Genomic DNA, 17267 nt, shown 5'->3' with positions numbered 1-17267 from the left:
TGATCTTTTTCAGAAAGCTCAGTTGTAAGTTTTCGAGGAGGAAAGCCAAATATTTCCCAAGACTCGTTCAGGCACATCATCGGGCAGCCCGCAAGGCCCGCGGCGTGGGGGCCTCGGGGCCCTAGGCAGGGCACGTGCGAGAGGAAGTGGCGCTGTCAGTCCGCGCGGCGCTGGTAGACCCTTCAACGTGGAGCTATGGGAGGCCTGGAGAAGAAGAAGGTGAATGAGGCGGTATCCCCGGCGGGGTGGCGCTGGGGAGAGGGGGGCCGGGCGGGAGATGGTAGCGAGGGAGCCAGGGGACTGGACCTTTCCCGGCCGTGGTCCCTCAGGTGTTCAGAAACGGCTGTGACCTATGCGATGAGAGGCAACTATGAGAAAGGGTGCGAGGATGGGCGAGGGTGGCAGTACTCGTCCGATGAAGTCCGGGAAAGAACCTTGGAGTAGGGCTGTAAATGTTGGGAGTTGCGAAGGAAAGCTTCACTCCAAATGCAGACCGGGCCGGAAGACAACTGTTTACTGAAACAATAATAAACGTTACGTAAACTTTACTATTCCGTCAAGTTGATGATCTCCAAAACTCGTTATTCCCTTCCCTGTTAAACCTGCCCTGGATGCTGGGGAGGGAAACATAAACAGTCAGATGTGGCCCCTGCCTTCCCCGAGCTCACTTTCTAGCGAGGAAAGAGGGTTAACACTGAACAACCAAATGAAACGATCACAGATTGTTAAATGTGATATGAAAGAGAAGAGCGGAGAATATAGAAGAATACTTACGTCGGTTAGTGTCGTGTTGGAAGGTCTCTCTAACTCAACGTTTGGGCTGAAATCCGAAAGATCAGAAGATCTCAGATGGGTTCTGGGGCCTGGGAGTTCTTAGCGAGCAAACCTGACGGAAAACTCCCTAGCAAGACTGTTAGGTGGGAAAGGCTTTCTGTGTGCAGAAAATTAGAAGGACATCAAGGTGGTTGGGGTATGGTAAACCAAGGGAAGAATGGCATTTGTTGAGGTTAAGGTTAGACAGGGACCAGATGTGGAAGGCCTGGGAGCCACCGTGAGGAGCTTGGTTTTTATTCCAAGTGCAGAAAGCTTCAACAAAAGGGGAAGTACCATGGTCGTTTTTTCAAAGATTTGTTTGTTGCTGTATGGAGGATCACCTTAGTGGTATGAAAAGATTGGGGAAGGGGTGAAAGTGAGGAAGATGCAGTTGCCTCGTGTTTCCTTCAGGTTGTAAGTTTCTGTTGTTTATGTTTAACCCAGCACGCTGTTGAACAACCAGTAAGTGCTAGTGTCTGGAATTACAAATATATAAGATGGAGGGATGCCTGGGTGGCTCAGCCGTTGAGCATCTGCCTTCGGCCTCAGGGCATGATCCTGGAGTTCCAGGACTGAGTCCCACAACCGGCTCCCTGCAAGGAGCCTGCTTCTTCCTCCACCTATGTCTCTGCCTCTCACTCTGTGTCTCTCATGAATAAATAAATAAAACCCTCTAAAATAAATAAATAAGATGGATAATCTTCCCTTGCAGCATGGATGCAGCTATGTATACAAACCACGACAGGGTTTTTTTTGTTTTTTTTTTTGTTTTTTTTTTAAGATTTTACTTATTTGAGAGAGAGCATGAGCAGGGAGGTAGAGGAAGAAGCAGGCTCCCTGCCGAGGAGGGAGCCTGGCGTGGGGCTCTGTCCCAGGACCCTGGATCATGTCCCAAGTCAAAGGCAGATGATTAACTGACTGAGTCACCCAGGCACCTCAGATCATGACAGGTTTTTTTTTGTTTTTTTTTGTTTTGTTTTGTTTTTAAGATTTTTATTTATTTATTCATAAGAAATATAGAGAGAAAGAGAGGCAGAGACACAGGCAGAGGGAGAAGCAGGCTTCATGCAGGGAGCCCGACGTGGGACTCGATCCCAGGTCTCCAGGATCACACCCTGGGCTGAAGGCAGGCACTAAACCGCTAAGCCACCCAGGCGTCCCCATGACAGTTTTTAATGCTGGGTTTCACAAGCATTTTGAGCCAGATAATGCTTTGTTGTAGAGTGCTGTCCTGTGCATCATAGGGTGTTTAGTAACATCTTGACCTCTTACACACTAGATGCCAATGGCACTCAACAATCCAAAATGCCTAATTCCCTTCCCTCCATCCCATACACAGCCAGGGAGTAAAACCATCCCAGTTGAGAACTACTTAACCACTTGATGTTTAAAATAATAAGCATGATGACAGACACATATGTGATGTAAGGCTATGGGAAACACTTTTAATGAACAGTTAGCTTTCTGAGACAGACTGAAGCTCATCTTTGTATCTCCAGTAAACAATGTCTGGAGGAAAGAATAAATGGTGTATTTTGTGACAGGTAGCAGTAAGACAGCGAAGGGTTATAAACATACTTTCGGCTTGAAGCTCGGCCGCCATCATGAACTACACAGTAACTATCCAGACCAGGAAGTTCATGACCAACCAACTGCTTCAGCGGAAACAGATGGTCATTGATGTTCTTCTCTCCGGGAAGGCAACAGTACCTAAGACAGAAATTTGGGAAAAACTAGCCAAAATGTACAAGACCACACCAGATGTCATATTTGTATTTGGATTCAGAACCCATTTTGGTGGTGGCAAGACAACTGGCTTTGGCATGATTTATGATTCCTTGGATTATGCAAAGAAAAATGAACCCAAACATAGACTTGCAAAACATGGCTTGTATGAGAAGAAAAAGAGTTCAAGAAAACAGCGCAAAGAACACAAAAACAGAATGAAGAAAGTCAGGGCGACTGCAAAAGCCAACGTTGGTGCTGGCAAAAAGTGAGCTGGAGATTGGACAACAGAAGGAGTAAAGATTCTGCAGTGGCTTTATCTGTGGTGATCGTGCAGATTTTTCATGAGAGGATTAATAAACTAAGAACGTTAAAAAAAAATAAACATACTTTCAAGGGGCTATAGGTTTCTCTCTTTAGAGCTGGACTGGCCGTCAAGGTACCTGCTGTCTTACTGCAGAGGATGATCGTGTTTGGAAAGACATTCCTGGTACAATGCACTGCTACTCTTTATCATTGATACAGAGATGCGACCATGAGGCAGCATCTTGGCACTACAGACATCCACATGGTTGCATCAGATGGTATGCTCCTTGCGGGTAGGTAGAGACCAGGCCTTCTGTCTTCATTGCCCTCATAGCATCTAGCTTAATACTTGGAACACAGTAGAGGTCCTCTTATTTTCTGTTAAATGAATGAATGGTGGAAGGAAGAGGCTTTGGCTTAGAGCATGCATTTTCAACTGGATATCACTCATAAGGGAACAAAAATTAGTTGAAGGGGACTTAGATATTTCAATGGTTTATGGCCCTTTAAAAAGACCACATTACACGGGTATTTGGATGGCTCAGTCGATTAAGCTTCTGACTCTTCGGCTCAGGTCATGATCTCAGGGTCATGGGATCTAGCCCCATGTCGGGGCTCCACACTCGGGGGGGGTCTGCTGAATAGTCTCTTCTTTGCCTCTCCTTCTGTGTGTGTGCACGTGCTCTCTCTTCTGTAAATTAAACAAACAGAAAAGACCACATTACATTATAGGTCTGGTATGTTTGTAGTATTAACATTTCATGGGGTTGTGAGAGGGGACGATTAAGGGGGAGCGTCTAAAAAGGCTTCTAGTGGTAGGTGTTGGTCATAATGAAAAAGTTGAAAAAACTGGCTTAGGGGACTAGGCCCTGAGGCTCAGGACTCGGACCTATGTTTGAATCCCAGCCCTTAAAAAACTATGTGACTTGGATAGGTTATTTTGCTGAGCCTGTTTCTTCTCAGTAAAATGAGAATTTTAATGGCACCGATGCCATGGGGTTGTGAGGAGTAAATGAAATAATGTGTGGAAATCATTAATCACAACAGCCAGTACTTAGAGCTACCACCAAGCGTAACACCTGATCCATAGCAACTTCATGGCCCCCAGTATCATGCAGATGTATGTGTCCTTTACACTGATTACTGTAAGGACAGTGCAGGAGAGCTTGTTCAGGCAGGTGGACTCCCTTCCTATAGCATTTCCTGCCCCAGAAGCCTCTTGGTTACTTGGCCACAGTGATAGTTGCCTCTGGCATGAGGCATGCCCAGAGATTGTCCTCACTGCAATTGTTGCTAATGGTCAGCTATTTTTTTTTTCTCCCCAAGTATGAACGAGGCTCTGCCACCAACTACATCACCCGAAACAAAGCCCGGAAGAAGCTGCAGCTGAGCCTGGCTGACTTCAGGTGAGGCTGGAGGAGATTGGAATAGAGGAACCGAGTGGGGGTGCCTGGACAGTGAGTCACACTCCGTGATGGTGAAAACTCAGCTGCCTTCCTATCTTACCTGTGCTACCACAAACTCTGTCTAGAATCCTGATAGCCCTCCTCTTTCTTGTCTGGCTTTGCTTTAATGAGCTGTGCTTTGCCAGGTGTGGGTCTGTAGGGAAGCTGGAGAATGGGTCATGCCACTCTGGGTCATCAGAATAGGCCTACTGGTACAATGCATTGCTATTCTCTGGCTGGGTCTTTGTCACCCATCCCTTCCCTTCTGGCAGAAGTGACCCCTGATCCTGCAGCTAGGGGTCCTCAGCTCCTCTTAGAGTCCAGTCCACAGTTTCCCACATCCTTGAGCCCTGCTGTGTGCTCACTTTTAGTCACCCAGCACTTCCACCCTTACAGCCTTTGTCCTTCTAGGATGCTTTTCCCTCAACTTTTTATATGTCTGAAATGTTGGTTTCTCAGCAAGGCCTTTCTTGACTCCCTCTGCTAAAAGAGGTACCTGCCATCTGGCCTCTGTCAACATCCTGATTGTTTCCTTTCTGGTACATGTGACAGTCTGCATTAGGTGATTTTCGGGGCTTATGATTGTCAGATCCTGGACAGGAACATGAATTCTCCAAGGGTAGGGCCCCTGTTTTACCTGTTCACTGCTGTTTTACAGGCCTGCTGTGGCCAGTGCTCAGCACGTTTACTGACAAAAGGAATGGCCTTTATCTTCCAGGCGGCTGTGCATCCTGAAGGGAATTTATCCTCATGAACCCAAACATAAGAAGAAGGTTAACAAAGGCTCTACAGCAGCCCGAACTTTTTACCTTCTTAAAGACATCAAGTTCCTCCTCCATGAACCCATTGTCAACAAGTTCCGGGAGTACAAGGTGAGGCCTGGATTCTGCGGTCTGAATGGGGTCCATTACTGCTCTGTGACCCACCAACTGTGACCTTGGGCAGATTGTTTGACCTCTCTGAGCAAGCCTGTAGAAGGGTGAGGTAATTCTACCTCAAAGGAATGTCTTGAGGATTAACTGAGATCACGTGTGGAAATCATTTGCACGGAATCTGGCAAATGATTAATGCTTTTTACCTGTTGTACCTTTCCCCTGGTCCTTTGGAAAATAAATTTATTGCCTCTGAAGCAAAGATGGTACTATTTCAAGGACTCTTGGGTATATTCTTCTCTGCCCAAAGAAACTGCTCCTTTTCAAATTCTTTCTGGAATTGCTCCCAGGAGACCAAGCTTTCCATTCCATAAATGGAAACTATTAAATGCTTAAATCCCGCAGGGAAAGTAGAAACCTCATTAGACCAAATGCTGGTAATTGAAAGTAGACTGCTGTTACTGAAGCCTTTGTAGAGTGGCAGGGCCAGGCTGAGCCCTGGGCTGGTGGTGGTGGGGGGGGGGGGTGCTTGAGGTGCCACTTGGTGGCTACAGGAGACTGGCCAGCACCTGCTGCTGGCCCTCTTACCCAAGTCCATGAGGTAGATGGCTGGCTCTGTTTTGCTTCTGGGTTTTTTAGCTACGTAAACTCACTGCATTGGAAGTGGGCCCGTTGTGGGTCATGGCTGTTGTGACTATTCAGCAGACGTAGCCTTAGAGCCTCTGAAGAGTGCCAAGGGTAAGCCTGACCAAAAGTACTTATAGGGAAGAAATCAATTGATTCGGAGGACATTCTGGGCCCATACCTGGGCCCGTGGCTTATTTCATGCCTGTACAGACTGGTGCTGAAAATGAAGGCCAGCTTTCCTGGCGCTGAGCTGCCCTGCCAAGGGGTCACTTGGCCTCTGTTGGAAAATAGGGCTGAAAACATGTTTTCATGTAAACATGTGGAGTCAGCGCATCTGAATGGTTATCTCTGGTTATCCATGACAATGGTATAGCGGTCTGGCTCTGCTCATCTGTGTGGGTCAGTTTTGAAATTTTTTGTAGTTCACTGTTTTTTACATCCTGGGCTGAGGGGATCAGATGGCACAATCACATAGCTGTGATCAGCTTCAGGAGGCCTTGAGAGTCCTCCCGTTCCATGTATCCCACTTTAGTGGAAGAGGCCCTTGGCCCCAGTGTCAATGATCTCCTCCTCTTTCCCAGGTGTTTGTCCGGAAGCTCCGGAAGGCATATGGGAAGAGTGAGTGGAACACTGTGGAGCGTCTAAAGGACAACAAGCCCAACTACAAACTTGACCACATTGTCAAGGAGCGGTGAGTTGGGAACTCAGTCATAAAACTGGGACTAAGACCAGGACCCTGCTCAAGTTGCTGGCATCCTTTTGGAGGAAGCAGACCAAAAAACCAAACAAATTGCTAGAATAATTACAAGTCACAGCAAGTGGGGATCCCTGGGTGGCTCAGTGGTTTAGTGCCTGCCTTCAGCCTAGGGCATGATCCTGGAGTCCTGGGATCGAGTCCCACATCCGGTTCCCTGCATGGAGCCTGCTTCTCCCTCTGCCTGTGTCTCGGCCTCTCTCTCTCTATGTATCATGAATAAATTAAAAATTTTAAACAAACAAACAAAAAAAAACCAAGTCACAGCATGCGCCATATGGGATGCTAACTGCATGAAGGGACCGAGAGGACATACGTTACTTATAGGCTTGTCAGAGTAGGTGTCTGGGGGGGCAGACGTTTGAACTAGCCAAGGGAAATAAAGGAAACAGCAGGTGCAAAGGCCCTGTGGTGATCGAGAGCCAAAGTTCTGGGATTGCACCCCAGGCACATGAGCAGATGTGCAGACATGGGTGCCTCTGACCTTGAGTATTCTTGCCCAGTCTTCTCAGCGGTCCTACTCATCCATTGGCTAAGTCAGTGGTTCTTAACCAGTAATAGTTTGGTCCCCAGGAGACATTTGGCAATACCTAGAGACATTTGTGGTTCTCATGACTGGATATGGAGCAGGGGAAGGAGTCCTACTGGTGTTTAATGGGTAAAGACCAGGGATGCTGCTAAACACCCTATAGTACACAGGATAGTCCCTGCCTCACAGGACAACCAGCCCAAATTGTCAGTAGTGGTAAGGTTCAGAAATCCTGGGCTAATGAATGTCCATCTTCTCTTGGGGGCTGACAGCCTAGAAACACTTGCTCCAGGCTGGATGGACTTGGCTGCACTAAGTCGGGCCTGCCATGGGCTAGCATGGAGAGAACCCCAGCAGAGGAGTCCGACATGTGGTGTTCTCACCACAGCTCTGCAGCCTGCAAGCTGGGCGGCCTGGGAACAGTTCCTGCTCTGAGCAAGCTCTCCTCTTAGAGAGAAACGATAGCTCCTGTCATGCCTGGGGCACACAGCTGTTGTGTGGAGCAAATGCAAAACTTGCACGAGAAAAAAAGCCAAGTGTCTGGATTCATGCCCACACCAGGTGGCAGTGTGGTTATGGTGTTCCAAATCTGTGTCACCTCCATCTCCTTAGCCATCGTTAAAAAAAAAAAAAGGCAGATGGCTCAGAAATAGTTGGTGCTGTTTCTACAAAGGTCCTGGCTGGGTTGGTGGGTTTGTACATGAGACAGAGGAAACTTTGAGGCACCAGATTGAGGTTGCCTGCCCACCAGAAAGCCAGATGCCTCTCCTCTTGTGGTCTTTGGAGAGGTCCCTGCAGGCTTTCTTCCATCTCAGTATGATTTGAAGACTGGCAGATTCCTCCTGACACATTGCAGGGAGTGACACCACCTAGGGCTGGAAGGACCAGGCCATCTCTGGTCTCGTGGCTTTCAGAGTCCCTTTTTGAAGCAGCAGAACACTTCTGTAAAAGAAAGCTTTCTGGAGGGCATTTTGCATGCCAGGGGCTCCCAAAATTGTCCTGGCTAGGGGATGGAGACCTGAAGCTCTGTCTGTCTACTTGTCCCTAGGCATTTCCAGGGAGTTACACGAGCCCAGTTTGAAACCAACTGTTTGGCCCAGCAGTCATTTTCCAAGTGAAATCACTGGGCTTGGGTGAGGCCAAGTGACCCATCCTGGGTCACAGCTGGGGCTGAAATCCAAGTATTATTACACATACCCCAGTGTCTCCTCCATGACCTGGGCCCTCATCCCTCAGCAGGGCAGCCATGAAGTAGTCGGTCCTGCCGAGGGTTGGTTGTTCTCGTCAGCTTACCCATTTGCCACAGGAATCCTGGAAGTGCTTTCTTGCTCTGGCTTTTCCTAGCCCAGGACTGAAAAAATTCCAATATTTTTGCCATCTGGTTCTTTTTTTTTTTTTTTTAAGACTTATTTATTTATTCATGAGACACAGAGACTGAGAGAGAGGCAGAGACACAGGCAGAGGGAGAAGCAGACTCCTCCTGGGGAGCCCGATGCGGGACTTTATCCCGGATCCTGGGACCACAACCTGAGCCAAAGGCAGGCGCTTAACCACTGAGCCACCCAGACTTCCCTGCCATCTGGTTCTAATTGGTTCTGCAAACTAGACAGAGGCCTGAGTGATGAGGGACAAGATGTAACTCACTGTGGTGACCTGTGGTTGGGCCCAGCCATAAGTGCAGTTGAGTGTATTCCAGCCCCCATCCTCCACCTTGACCCACTAGGTCACATTTTTCTGCTTTCTGTTTTGGACATCCGGATATATTTGCTTTGGACTATGGTTACCACTTTGAAAAAGAGTTAGACACTGACTCAATCTACGCTCTTTGATCACAAAGAGAAGTAGGTCCAGACTGAGTCCTTGATGTGCAGTGAGTGTCTTTAGGACCCTCATTGGGATTTCTCTGATCCTCAGAGCTAAGTGGGCTCTGAAGTGGGTCCTCATTCTGTGCTTCCTCCCAAGGCTGTGGGGAAGCTGGCACTGCCAGGCCCCTGGGCATTGCCTAACTCTGTGGTCAGGAGGTGGTAGTGGCTAGGCCTGCTTAGGAATGGGGCCACTGGAGCGACTGACAGAGTGGACAAGGAGTTCAGGGCCCCCCTTGGAGCCTAGGCTGACTGAGCCTGTGAGCACTGCCCTCCTGGCCCTGCAGGTACCCCACATTCATAGATGCTCTGCGGGACCTGGATGATGCCCTCTCCATGTGCTTCCTCTTCTCCACCTTCCCACGGACTGGCAAGTGCCATGTACAGACCATTCAGCTGTGCCGCCGGCTCACAGTGGAGTTCCTGCACTACGTCATTGCTGCCCGTGCCCTGCGCAAGGTGAGCCCAGGGCTGCCTGGGGGCAGGGGGTCTGCTCTGCTACCATCCCTGCCTCCCAGTGCCTTTCACCATACCATCCCCTCCCCTCAGGTCTTCCTGTCCATCAAAGGCATTTACTACCAGGCTGAGGTGCTGGGGCAGCCCATTGTGTGGATCACGCCCTATGCCTTCTCCCATGATGTGAGTATGCCTGTGGGGAAGGGAAGGTGGGGTCTTGTGCTGGGCCGTTGCTCCTTCTCTGGCTTGTAGACAGGACTTGGGCGGAGGGGGGATTTTGTTGTCCTGTATAGTCCAGCATGTGCTGGGTTCCCGAGTGCAGCCGGGGGTGGGATGTGGGGGGTGAGGAATGTAGCACACAGCATCGTAGTAAGAGCTGGAGCCAGCCTGTCTCCAGTCTTCCCAGCTGGGTGACCTCGGACATGTTTCTGCACCTCTCTGTGCCTCAGCCAGTAATGTGCCTTTCTAAGCCTTGTTCTGAGGATTTAAGGGAAAAAAATCTTTCAAAGTGCCTGGTGCTTTGCCCTTTGGAATTGCTGAGTGAACAGGGAGCAGCTGTCAAAGCTTGGACAGTGGCAGAGCCCAGTCCTACCCTCAGATCCATGGGGTCGTTGTCCCCCCTGCCACTAGTGGCTGCCAGACCTTAGCCACATTGTTTTGCTGAACTCCTCAGCTTCTCCTGACTCCCCTCCAGGGCTGGGAGAGTGGAGGAGGTGGGGGAGGGTGAGCACATGAGAAGCTTTTAGCACATGGTACTTCTTCCTATTTATCTTGTTTTAGACTAGTATTTTTGGCAGGGATTCACAGAAAGAAATCCTGATTTTGCCTCCTCATGGGGCAGTATTAGCCTCTAATCCTCCACGTGGTCTTGGCCAGGCTCTCCTGCCTAACTTGTCATCCTGTGGGCCTGCATTTGGCCCGGTTCCCTGCCTGTGCCTTGACCAGCAAATGTGCCGGCCTGGCTGGACAGTCTGTTTGCTGACCAGGTTTTCAGGTGCTCCAGGCTGAGCTGGGGGTCTGGGCCCCCTCCCCTTCTTTCTGGGCTGGCGGGATTCCAAGGCCAGAACCTGCTCTGACCACAGGGCAGTGGAGATGTGTGGGGGCAGGCTGCAGTCTGTGGGTGAGAGGCAACTTGGCCCTCAACAATCCCCTCTTCCCCGGCTAGTCCCTCCTCTTCTCCTCCTTCCTTCCTGTCTTCTTGCCATGCCTCCTTCCTCTCTAGCCCTCCCTCTTTTTCCTTCTCTCTGATGTCCCACCCCCACACTGCTCAGACTGGTCTTTGTATGTCCTCTGTGTGGTGAATAGGGCCCTGTCGAGGCCAGCCTCCACACAGCTGTCCCTGGGGGAAGGGAACAGGCCGCCCATTCCTCCTTCCTCCCTGGCCAGCTCACTGTCACCACTTCCTCCCAGCAGGAGGATGGGGGACCAGTCCTGGGTCATAACTGAGGCCCTGATGTGCCTTCTTCCCCTGAGCAGCTAGTGCTGGGCTCCTCAAAGTAGGACCCAGGCAAGTAGTAGGGTGGGATTGAGGGTGGGTGGGTGAAGGGAACCTGCTCTGTGCTTTGGAGAACGGAGTGGAGTTAGTCCTCAGGTGCTTCCCTGGCAGATGCTCTTGGAGGGGTGGAGGGATGGAGGGTGAATGGGAGGATAGGTGGCGCACCTCTGGGTTCCTGCGCCCTCACATACTGCCTAAGGGCAGAATGGAGAAGCAGCTCAAAGTCATAGGCACGCCCAGCATAAAAGGGATGTTGTGATCACCACCAGTTTTGACATTGTTCGGCATATGGTGCCATCCAGGGCCTGAGGGGTCAGCAGGGCTGGGCTGGCCTCCCTGGTTGTGGGGAGCAGTGCTGCTCAGGAGTCAAAGCATTTTGTCTGGCCCCCCAGATCCTTCCCCTGTTCTGCTTTATCAACTCCTCAAGGGCAAAGATGACCCTTTCCATGTCCCCTGCTTGCTGGGTTGGCAGTTCTTGAGGGTAGCGGGGTGCTTTTGCCCCAAGCAGGCAGCTTTTCTCCCACCATTCCTCCAGAGCTTCCTGGGGCCGAGCCAGGCAGCTGTCCCATCTTGTGCTGGGTCTTCAAGTTGTGCGTGTCATTCTGGCTGGGACCTGGGCTTGGAGTCGCTGAATTGAGTGTCTGTCCCAGTGCTCCTGCCAAGGCTTAAGGGTGCCAAGTTCTGTCCACCGAGGCAGACAGACTGCATGCTGCAGGGCCGCCTCTCCCAGCTGGGCTGGCAGTGGGGCTAGGCATGGGGAGGCCAACAGGTGAGCCCCAGAGAAGATGTTAAACGAAGAATGTGGGGTGATTCGGGGCAGGGTGAGCTCTGACCACAGCAGCCCTGGAAGGCTGCCTCTGTGGCCGAAGTCTGGCTTGAACTGGGACTTGCAGGCAGGGTGCGTGGGGAGCTGGGGGAAAGGGCAGGGAGCGCTAGACAGTTCCTTTGATCTTCCTTTTTGTGGCTTGAGGATCTGGCAAGGCCTTAGGATGCCCCTAGCCCTTGGGAACCCTCCAAAGCCTCCCCCAGAGTGCTTGTGGTGGGACACATCATACAGCCCCTTCTCACAGAGAGGAGGTCTGAGGGCAGGTTCCGCTGTGGAGGAGCCCTGGGTGGGCTGGAACCCGTGTCCTATGTGGGTCGTCGGTGCCACCTTTCCCCAATACCTTGCCCACACTGGCAACGGGTCATCTGTGCCCCCTAGCACCCAACGGACGTTGACTACAGGGTCATGGCCACCTTCACTGAGTTCTACACCACTCTGCTGGGTTTCGTCAACTTCCGGCTCTACCAGTTGCTCAACCTGCACTACCCACCCAAGGTAGGGCTCCAGCCCAGCCCAGGTCCTTCTCAGCATGTGGGGGCCATAGCCCTTCTCTCCCCACGTGGAGGCGGGGGCTGTGGTATCCTCTCCCTCTGACCTTTCCCCTGCCTCCCAGCTGGAGAGTCAGGCCCAAACAGAGGCGAAGACCAGTGAGGACACCTATGCATTGGACTCGGAGAGTTCTATGGAGGTGAGAGAAGTTTCCAGAGCACCAGCCCTGCATCCCCTCAGACGATGGTCACTGGCCTGGGGGTGGGGGTGTGCATGGCTAAATGGGTGGGCTTAGGGCTTGCCCTTGGAACCCAAACCCCCTGATGTCCCAGAACTGTCACTACTCCCTCTTCGCCACCCTGACCACGCCCCCAGACAAGACCCTCCACCTGCAAGCAGCAGCCCTTTTCTTTCCCATAGAAACTGGCGGCCCTCGGTGCCAGTCTGGTTCGCATGGTGGTGCCTGTGGAGGAGGAGGCTGAGATGGATGAATTTCCTGCTGATGGGGTGAGGACTGCGTGCCGGGATGGGGGGGTGCTTGGGAATGGGGGGTCTAGATGGAAGTTGGGGACCATCTCCAGCCTCTGTCCTCCAGTGTGGGAGTGGGCAGGCCTGAGAGTGCCATGGTTTCTTCATGGCAGGAGATGACCGTGCAGGAGGAGGACCGCAGGAAGGAGCTGGAGGCACAGGAAAAGCACAAGAAACTTTTTGAGGGCCTAAAGTTCTTCCTGAACCGCGAGGTGCCACGTGAAGCCCTGGCTTTTGTAATCAGGTACAAGGCTGACAGTGTCTGCCACACTCTGGGCTGGGTCCCCCATGGATGCCCAACAGTAATGTCAGGATGGTGTCAATATCCACCCTTCAGGGCTGTTGTGTAGATTGACCAGAGCGGGCATGGAGAATGTTGAGCACGCACCTGAGCGTACAGGAAGCACTTGTCAGAGGGCAGCTGGCACCACTTTCTCGCTGGCTCAGGGCAGGCTCTGCTGGGCCCACACTGGAGGTGTCGGCCCAATAACGATCCTGATGTGGGGAAGAGATGGGTGTGTCCTAGGAGAGTGATTTTGTAAACCACTGGGTCCTGGGGCAGGCACTTCATGCTGCTGAATACTCTTGTGGTCTCCCCCTGTGCCTGTAGGAGCTTTGGGGGGGATGTATCCTGGGACAAGTCTCTGTGCATTGGGGCTACATATGATGTCACAGACTCCTGCGTCACCCACCAGATTGTCGACCGGCCTGGGCAGCAGACCCCTGTTCTTGGCAGGTAGGTCCCTAAGGAGCTCATCTTTGTCCACCTGTGTGGGTTTCTGGGGGCAGAGGTCTGTCTCAAGCCCCAGATGCCATGGGGGTTCGGGTTGCTTCCATGACTCATCTCTGCCACCAGGTACTATGTGCAGCCTCAGTGGGTGTTTGACTGTGTGAATGCCCGGCTCCTCCTCCCCGTGGCAGACTACTTCCCTGGAGTGCAGCTGCCTCCACACCTCTCGCCCTTCGTGTCAGAGAAGGAAGGAGATTACATCCCTCCTGAGAAGCTGAAGCTGCTGGCCCTGCAGCGGGGAGAGCACCCAGGTGAGTGGACCAGGTGATGGGATGGATGGGTTCCTCTGGGCTGGCTTTGGACTCCTTGGCCTCACCTTGTTTCCCCCCTTGGCTACAAAGGTGGCAAGCTCTTGAGAATGGGACAGCAGGGGTACAGAGCCCTTTAAACCAACCTTTGGATTAAGACTTAGGAGAAAGGAACATTAGTGTCCTACGATCACTTATAACTTGATGTTCAGAGTAACCAAGCAGTAGTGTTGTGGAGGCTGTCATTGGTATTTTTGTAGGAGGTGGCAGAGGTCAGGAAGGGGGGTGCCTGGAGTGCCCTCTGGAGACAGTTGGGGCTGTGGGGAGACGTGCCAGAGGGAACCACAACTGGGACAGCCCTGCACTGTCTTTGGAATGTCTTCATGGCTGAAGAGTGTGGTAACTGGCCCCAGCTCCCACCCTGCAAGGAGGAGAGCAGGCTCCCATGGCATTCAGAAGTCACTGGCTGTTTATAGGAAATACAGATGAATCTGAAGAGGAAGATGAGGAAGGTGATGATGGTGATGAAGGGGGAGAAAATGAAGAGGAGGAGGAAGAAGATGCAGAAGCTGGTTCAGAAAAGGAAGAAGAGGCCCACCTGACAGCCCTAGAAGAGCAGAGGATGGAGGAGAAGGTACTGGGAAGCTGACTTGGGGTGTAGCCTGGGAAGCAGCCCCACTGGCCATCTCTGGGGCCAGCCCCTGCCCAGAGGGCAAGAGCCAGGGGACTGGTGGGGGTGAGGGTTGGGGGGGTAGGGGGACCTGCATCCACAAGTGTCCTCCTGGTGTCTGCAGAAGCCCCGAGTGATGGCAGGCACCGTGAAGCTGCAGGACAAGCAGCGGCTAGCCCAGGAGGAGGAGAATGAAGCCAAGCGCCTGGCCATCATGATGATGAAAAAGCGGGAGAAGTACCTTTATAACAAGATCATGTTTGGCAAGAGGCGCAAAATCCGAGAGGTGAGCCCCTGCCACCTGCCTGAGACTCCAGGTGTGGCCACCAGATGTGGCTGCACAGGTGAACTTTGGAGCCAGCTGACTCTCCTCTGTGCAGACTCCAGGCCATTTCTTTCTCCCCCCTGCCCCCAATCCCCCTCCAGGCCATTTCTTAGCCTTTCTCTTAGGTTGCCCGTCTGGCTCGACCCTTGAGGGTCTGCGTGGGCATATTGGTGTCAGCAGTTCGTGCCTGGGCTTTCTTCAGGGCTTCAGTCTCCTTACGTTTAGCTCTTTCTTTTCTTTGTTTTAAAAATATTTTATTTCTTTTTTTGAGGGAGAAAGCGAGCATGAGTGGGGGGGGGAGGCAGAGGAAGGGGGAGAAGCAGGCTCCCCCTGAGCAGGGAGCCCCACGCAAGACTCAATCTCAGGACCCCAAGATCATGACCTTAGCCAAAGGTAGACGCTTGACTGGCTGAGCCACCCAGGCACCTCTGTCCAGCTGAGTTTACTGAAATCTGGGGACAGAGCTGTCCTAGCAGACTCAGTGCCCACTTTCACAAATGACCACTTAATAGATGTGTATAAAGCAGGAGGGACTATGGGAGGTTTGGGTTAGATTTCCATTTTGTTTTTCTCGTTTACAAAGTCATAGATGCTCATTGTAAAAAAAATAAAATAAAAAAAAATAAAAAAATCAAGTTCTCTGCACGCCACAATTCTGTAATTGATGATGTAGAAGTGGCTCACAGTCCTGCCTTTGGGATGATCTGTAATTACAGCACTCCAGTTTCTCTTGTGTGTATAATACATTATTTTGGAGCCATTGTGCCACATACAGGTTGTTTGGGAGTGTGTTTTTCATTTAACCATAGGGTGAATTTCTTGCTATGAGCTCATACAAGTGACTTGTTTTCTGCTAATAAGATTAGATTGCTTTTCATTTTGAGTCATTCTTAGAAAACACCCTTGAGCACATCACATCTTTGCCTGCCTCTGAAGTCTCTGCAAGGTAAATTTGCAGGCTTGTAATTGCCAGGTTGAAAGGCCTGTGAATGTTTTGTAGTAGATAGTGCCAGATGGGCCGCAGGGGAAAGACTGCTGTTCCAGGTTGACCCCTCCCCAGCAGCCTGGTGAAAGTTTGATTGGCATGCAGCTTTCCCAAGGAGGAAGGTAAATGGAGCATTTACCTCCAGCTCTGGGAGCCTGGAATTCTCCTAATTCGTTGTGAGCCCATAAAATAATAGAGACTTAAAAGCAAACGTAAAGACCTGTTTTATTGCCTGAGGTTATTCAAATAGTTGTTTATCCTCCTAGTAAACTGCCTATTTAATTTTTCTGGAAGTTCTGCCTTTAAAAAGGGATAGCCTAGGGGCACCTGGGTGGCTCAGATCATGATTCGAGTTCCTGGGATCCGAGTTCCTGGGATAGAGATCCCCCTGCATCTGGCTCCCCATAGGGAACCTGCTTCTCCCTCTGCCTATGTCTCTGCCTCTCTCTGTGTGTCTCATGAATAAATAAAACCTTTAAAATAAATAAATAAATACAAAGGGATGGCTTTGAGGAGGAGGAGGAGAAGTACCCTGCAATCACAGCTTGATCCCCCCTTCATCCTCACAGGCCAAGAAACTGGCAGAGAAGCGGAAAGCCCATGATGAGGCTGTGAGATCTCAGAAGAAGGCCAAGAAGATCAGGCCAGTGTGAGTGGTGGCAGCTTTTTGATGAGTGAGGCCCGTGGCCCTGCTCCTGGCAGCTGGACTTGGCACAGGCAGGCCAGAGGACCCGGGCTTGGTGGCAGGACCAGAGCCTCTTCTGTTTTCATCCCCTTCCTCCCCCTGCTGGCGCTGGCTTCCTCTTACGCTCTCTGGCTGGAACCCCAGCCGCCGTTGGATGGAGCTCCCTGTTGGTGGCTGGGCAGAGGAGAGGCCTCTGATGTTCCCAGGAGTCAGTGACATGGGGGGTAGGGGCCTGAGCAGCCCCTCACCAGCTGCTCCTGTTCCTCCTGGCTTTCTGCAGCACCCCCCTCACCCCATGGTTGGACCTGTAATTCTGCTGCTGTGATGGGGTGTGGGTGGGGAAGCATTTGTTATTAAACTGCTGGAGTTTTGGAACCAGTTGAATTCTATGTTCACAAGACTTCGTGGGGTTGGAGAAGGGCCACCCAGTGAAGTGGAGTCTGCCCTTGGTTCACATTCCAGCCCAGGTATTTTTCCTCTGTGAACATTGCTTCCTCCTGTGTAAATGAGAGGTAGAAATTCTGGAGTCTCTCTAGGGGTTGGAGGAGGGTGGTGGGTGCGGAGGGTTCAGTGACAATGTTATGCAGGCTCAATTGAGTCAGGTAAGTAGGGTGCTCTGTAAATAGCAACTATGATCATCATAACTTGCTGCTGGAGTGAGCCCAGAATATGGAAGCCAGTGCCTGAGGAACCTGTAGGGGCTGGAGTTGAGGGTACCTAGCTTTACCTTGTAGGCTTGTGGGCCAAACCACGTAGTAACCCCCAGTATGGGCATTGTCAGCAGCCTGACTTGTGACCTTTGCTGAGCCATCCTTACAGCTTCCTACTTAACCCTGA

General features: G+C 51.4%; 2 protein-coding genes across 3 annotated transcripts; both read left to right on the top strand.

The window, feature by feature from the left end:
- The first annotated feature begins 65 nt into the window (after positions 1–65).
- PES1 (pescadillo ribosomal biogenesis factor 1) lies at positions 66–16805 on the top strand. 2 transcript variants are annotated; one of them, XM_072803232.1, is made up of 15 exons: positions 66–219; positions 4171–4250; positions 5008–5161; positions 6370–6479; positions 9221–9392; positions 9483–9572; positions 12089–12205; positions 12324–12398; positions 12620–12706; positions 12841–12971; positions 13338–13463; positions 13584–13768; positions 14242–14399; positions 14560–14721; positions 16315–16805. In XM_072803232.1, the coding sequence occupies exons 1-15, from the start codon at positions 196–198 to the stop codon at positions 16396–16398; spliced, it is 1755 nt and encodes a 584-aa protein (XP_072659333.1). In that variant the 5' UTR covers positions 66–195; the 3' UTR covers positions 16399–16805. The 2 variants fall into 2 exon arrangements, with proteins under 2 accessions (XP_072659333.1, XP_072659334.1); XM_072803233.1 differs by lacking the exon at positions 66–219 and adding an exon at positions 3113–3137.
- LOC140619590 (small ribosomal subunit protein eS24-like) lies at positions 2403–2934 on the top strand. Its single transcript, XM_072803243.1, has one exon. It carries the CDS (start codon positions 2418–2420, stop codon positions 2808–2810), a length of 393 nt encoding a protein of 130 aa, XP_072659344.1. The 5' UTR covers positions 2403–2417; the 3' UTR covers positions 2811–2934.
- Positions 16806–17267: the final 462 nt, after the last annotated feature.

Source organism: Canis lupus, chromosome 27, assembly GCF_048164855.1.
Source record: "Canis lupus baileyi chromosome 27, mCanLup2.hap1, whole genome shotgun sequence".
Taxonomy (NCBI): domain Eukaryota; kingdom Metazoa; phylum Chordata; class Mammalia; order Carnivora; family Canidae; genus Canis; species Canis lupus.
This window is presented reverse-complemented; position numbering and strand designations above follow the sequence as displayed.

Excerpts from the sequence above, each read along its gene's own strand:
- LOC140619590 (XM_072803243.1), top strand. The coding sequence starts at position 2,418 with ATGAACTACACAGTAACTATCCAGACCAGGAAGTTCATGACCAACCAA.
- PES1 (XM_072803232.1), top strand. The coding sequence starts at position 196 with ATGGGAGGCCTGGAGAAGAAGAAG. Across the intron at positions 4,251-5,007 it reads CTGAGCCTGGCTGACTTCAG|GCGGCTGTGCATCCTGAAGG; the intron begins GTGAGGCTGGAG and ends TTTATCTTCCAG. Across the intron at positions 12,707-12,840 it reads ATGAATTTCCTGCTGATGGG|GAGATGACCGTGCAGGAGGA; the intron begins GTGAGGACTGCG and ends TCTTCATGGCAG.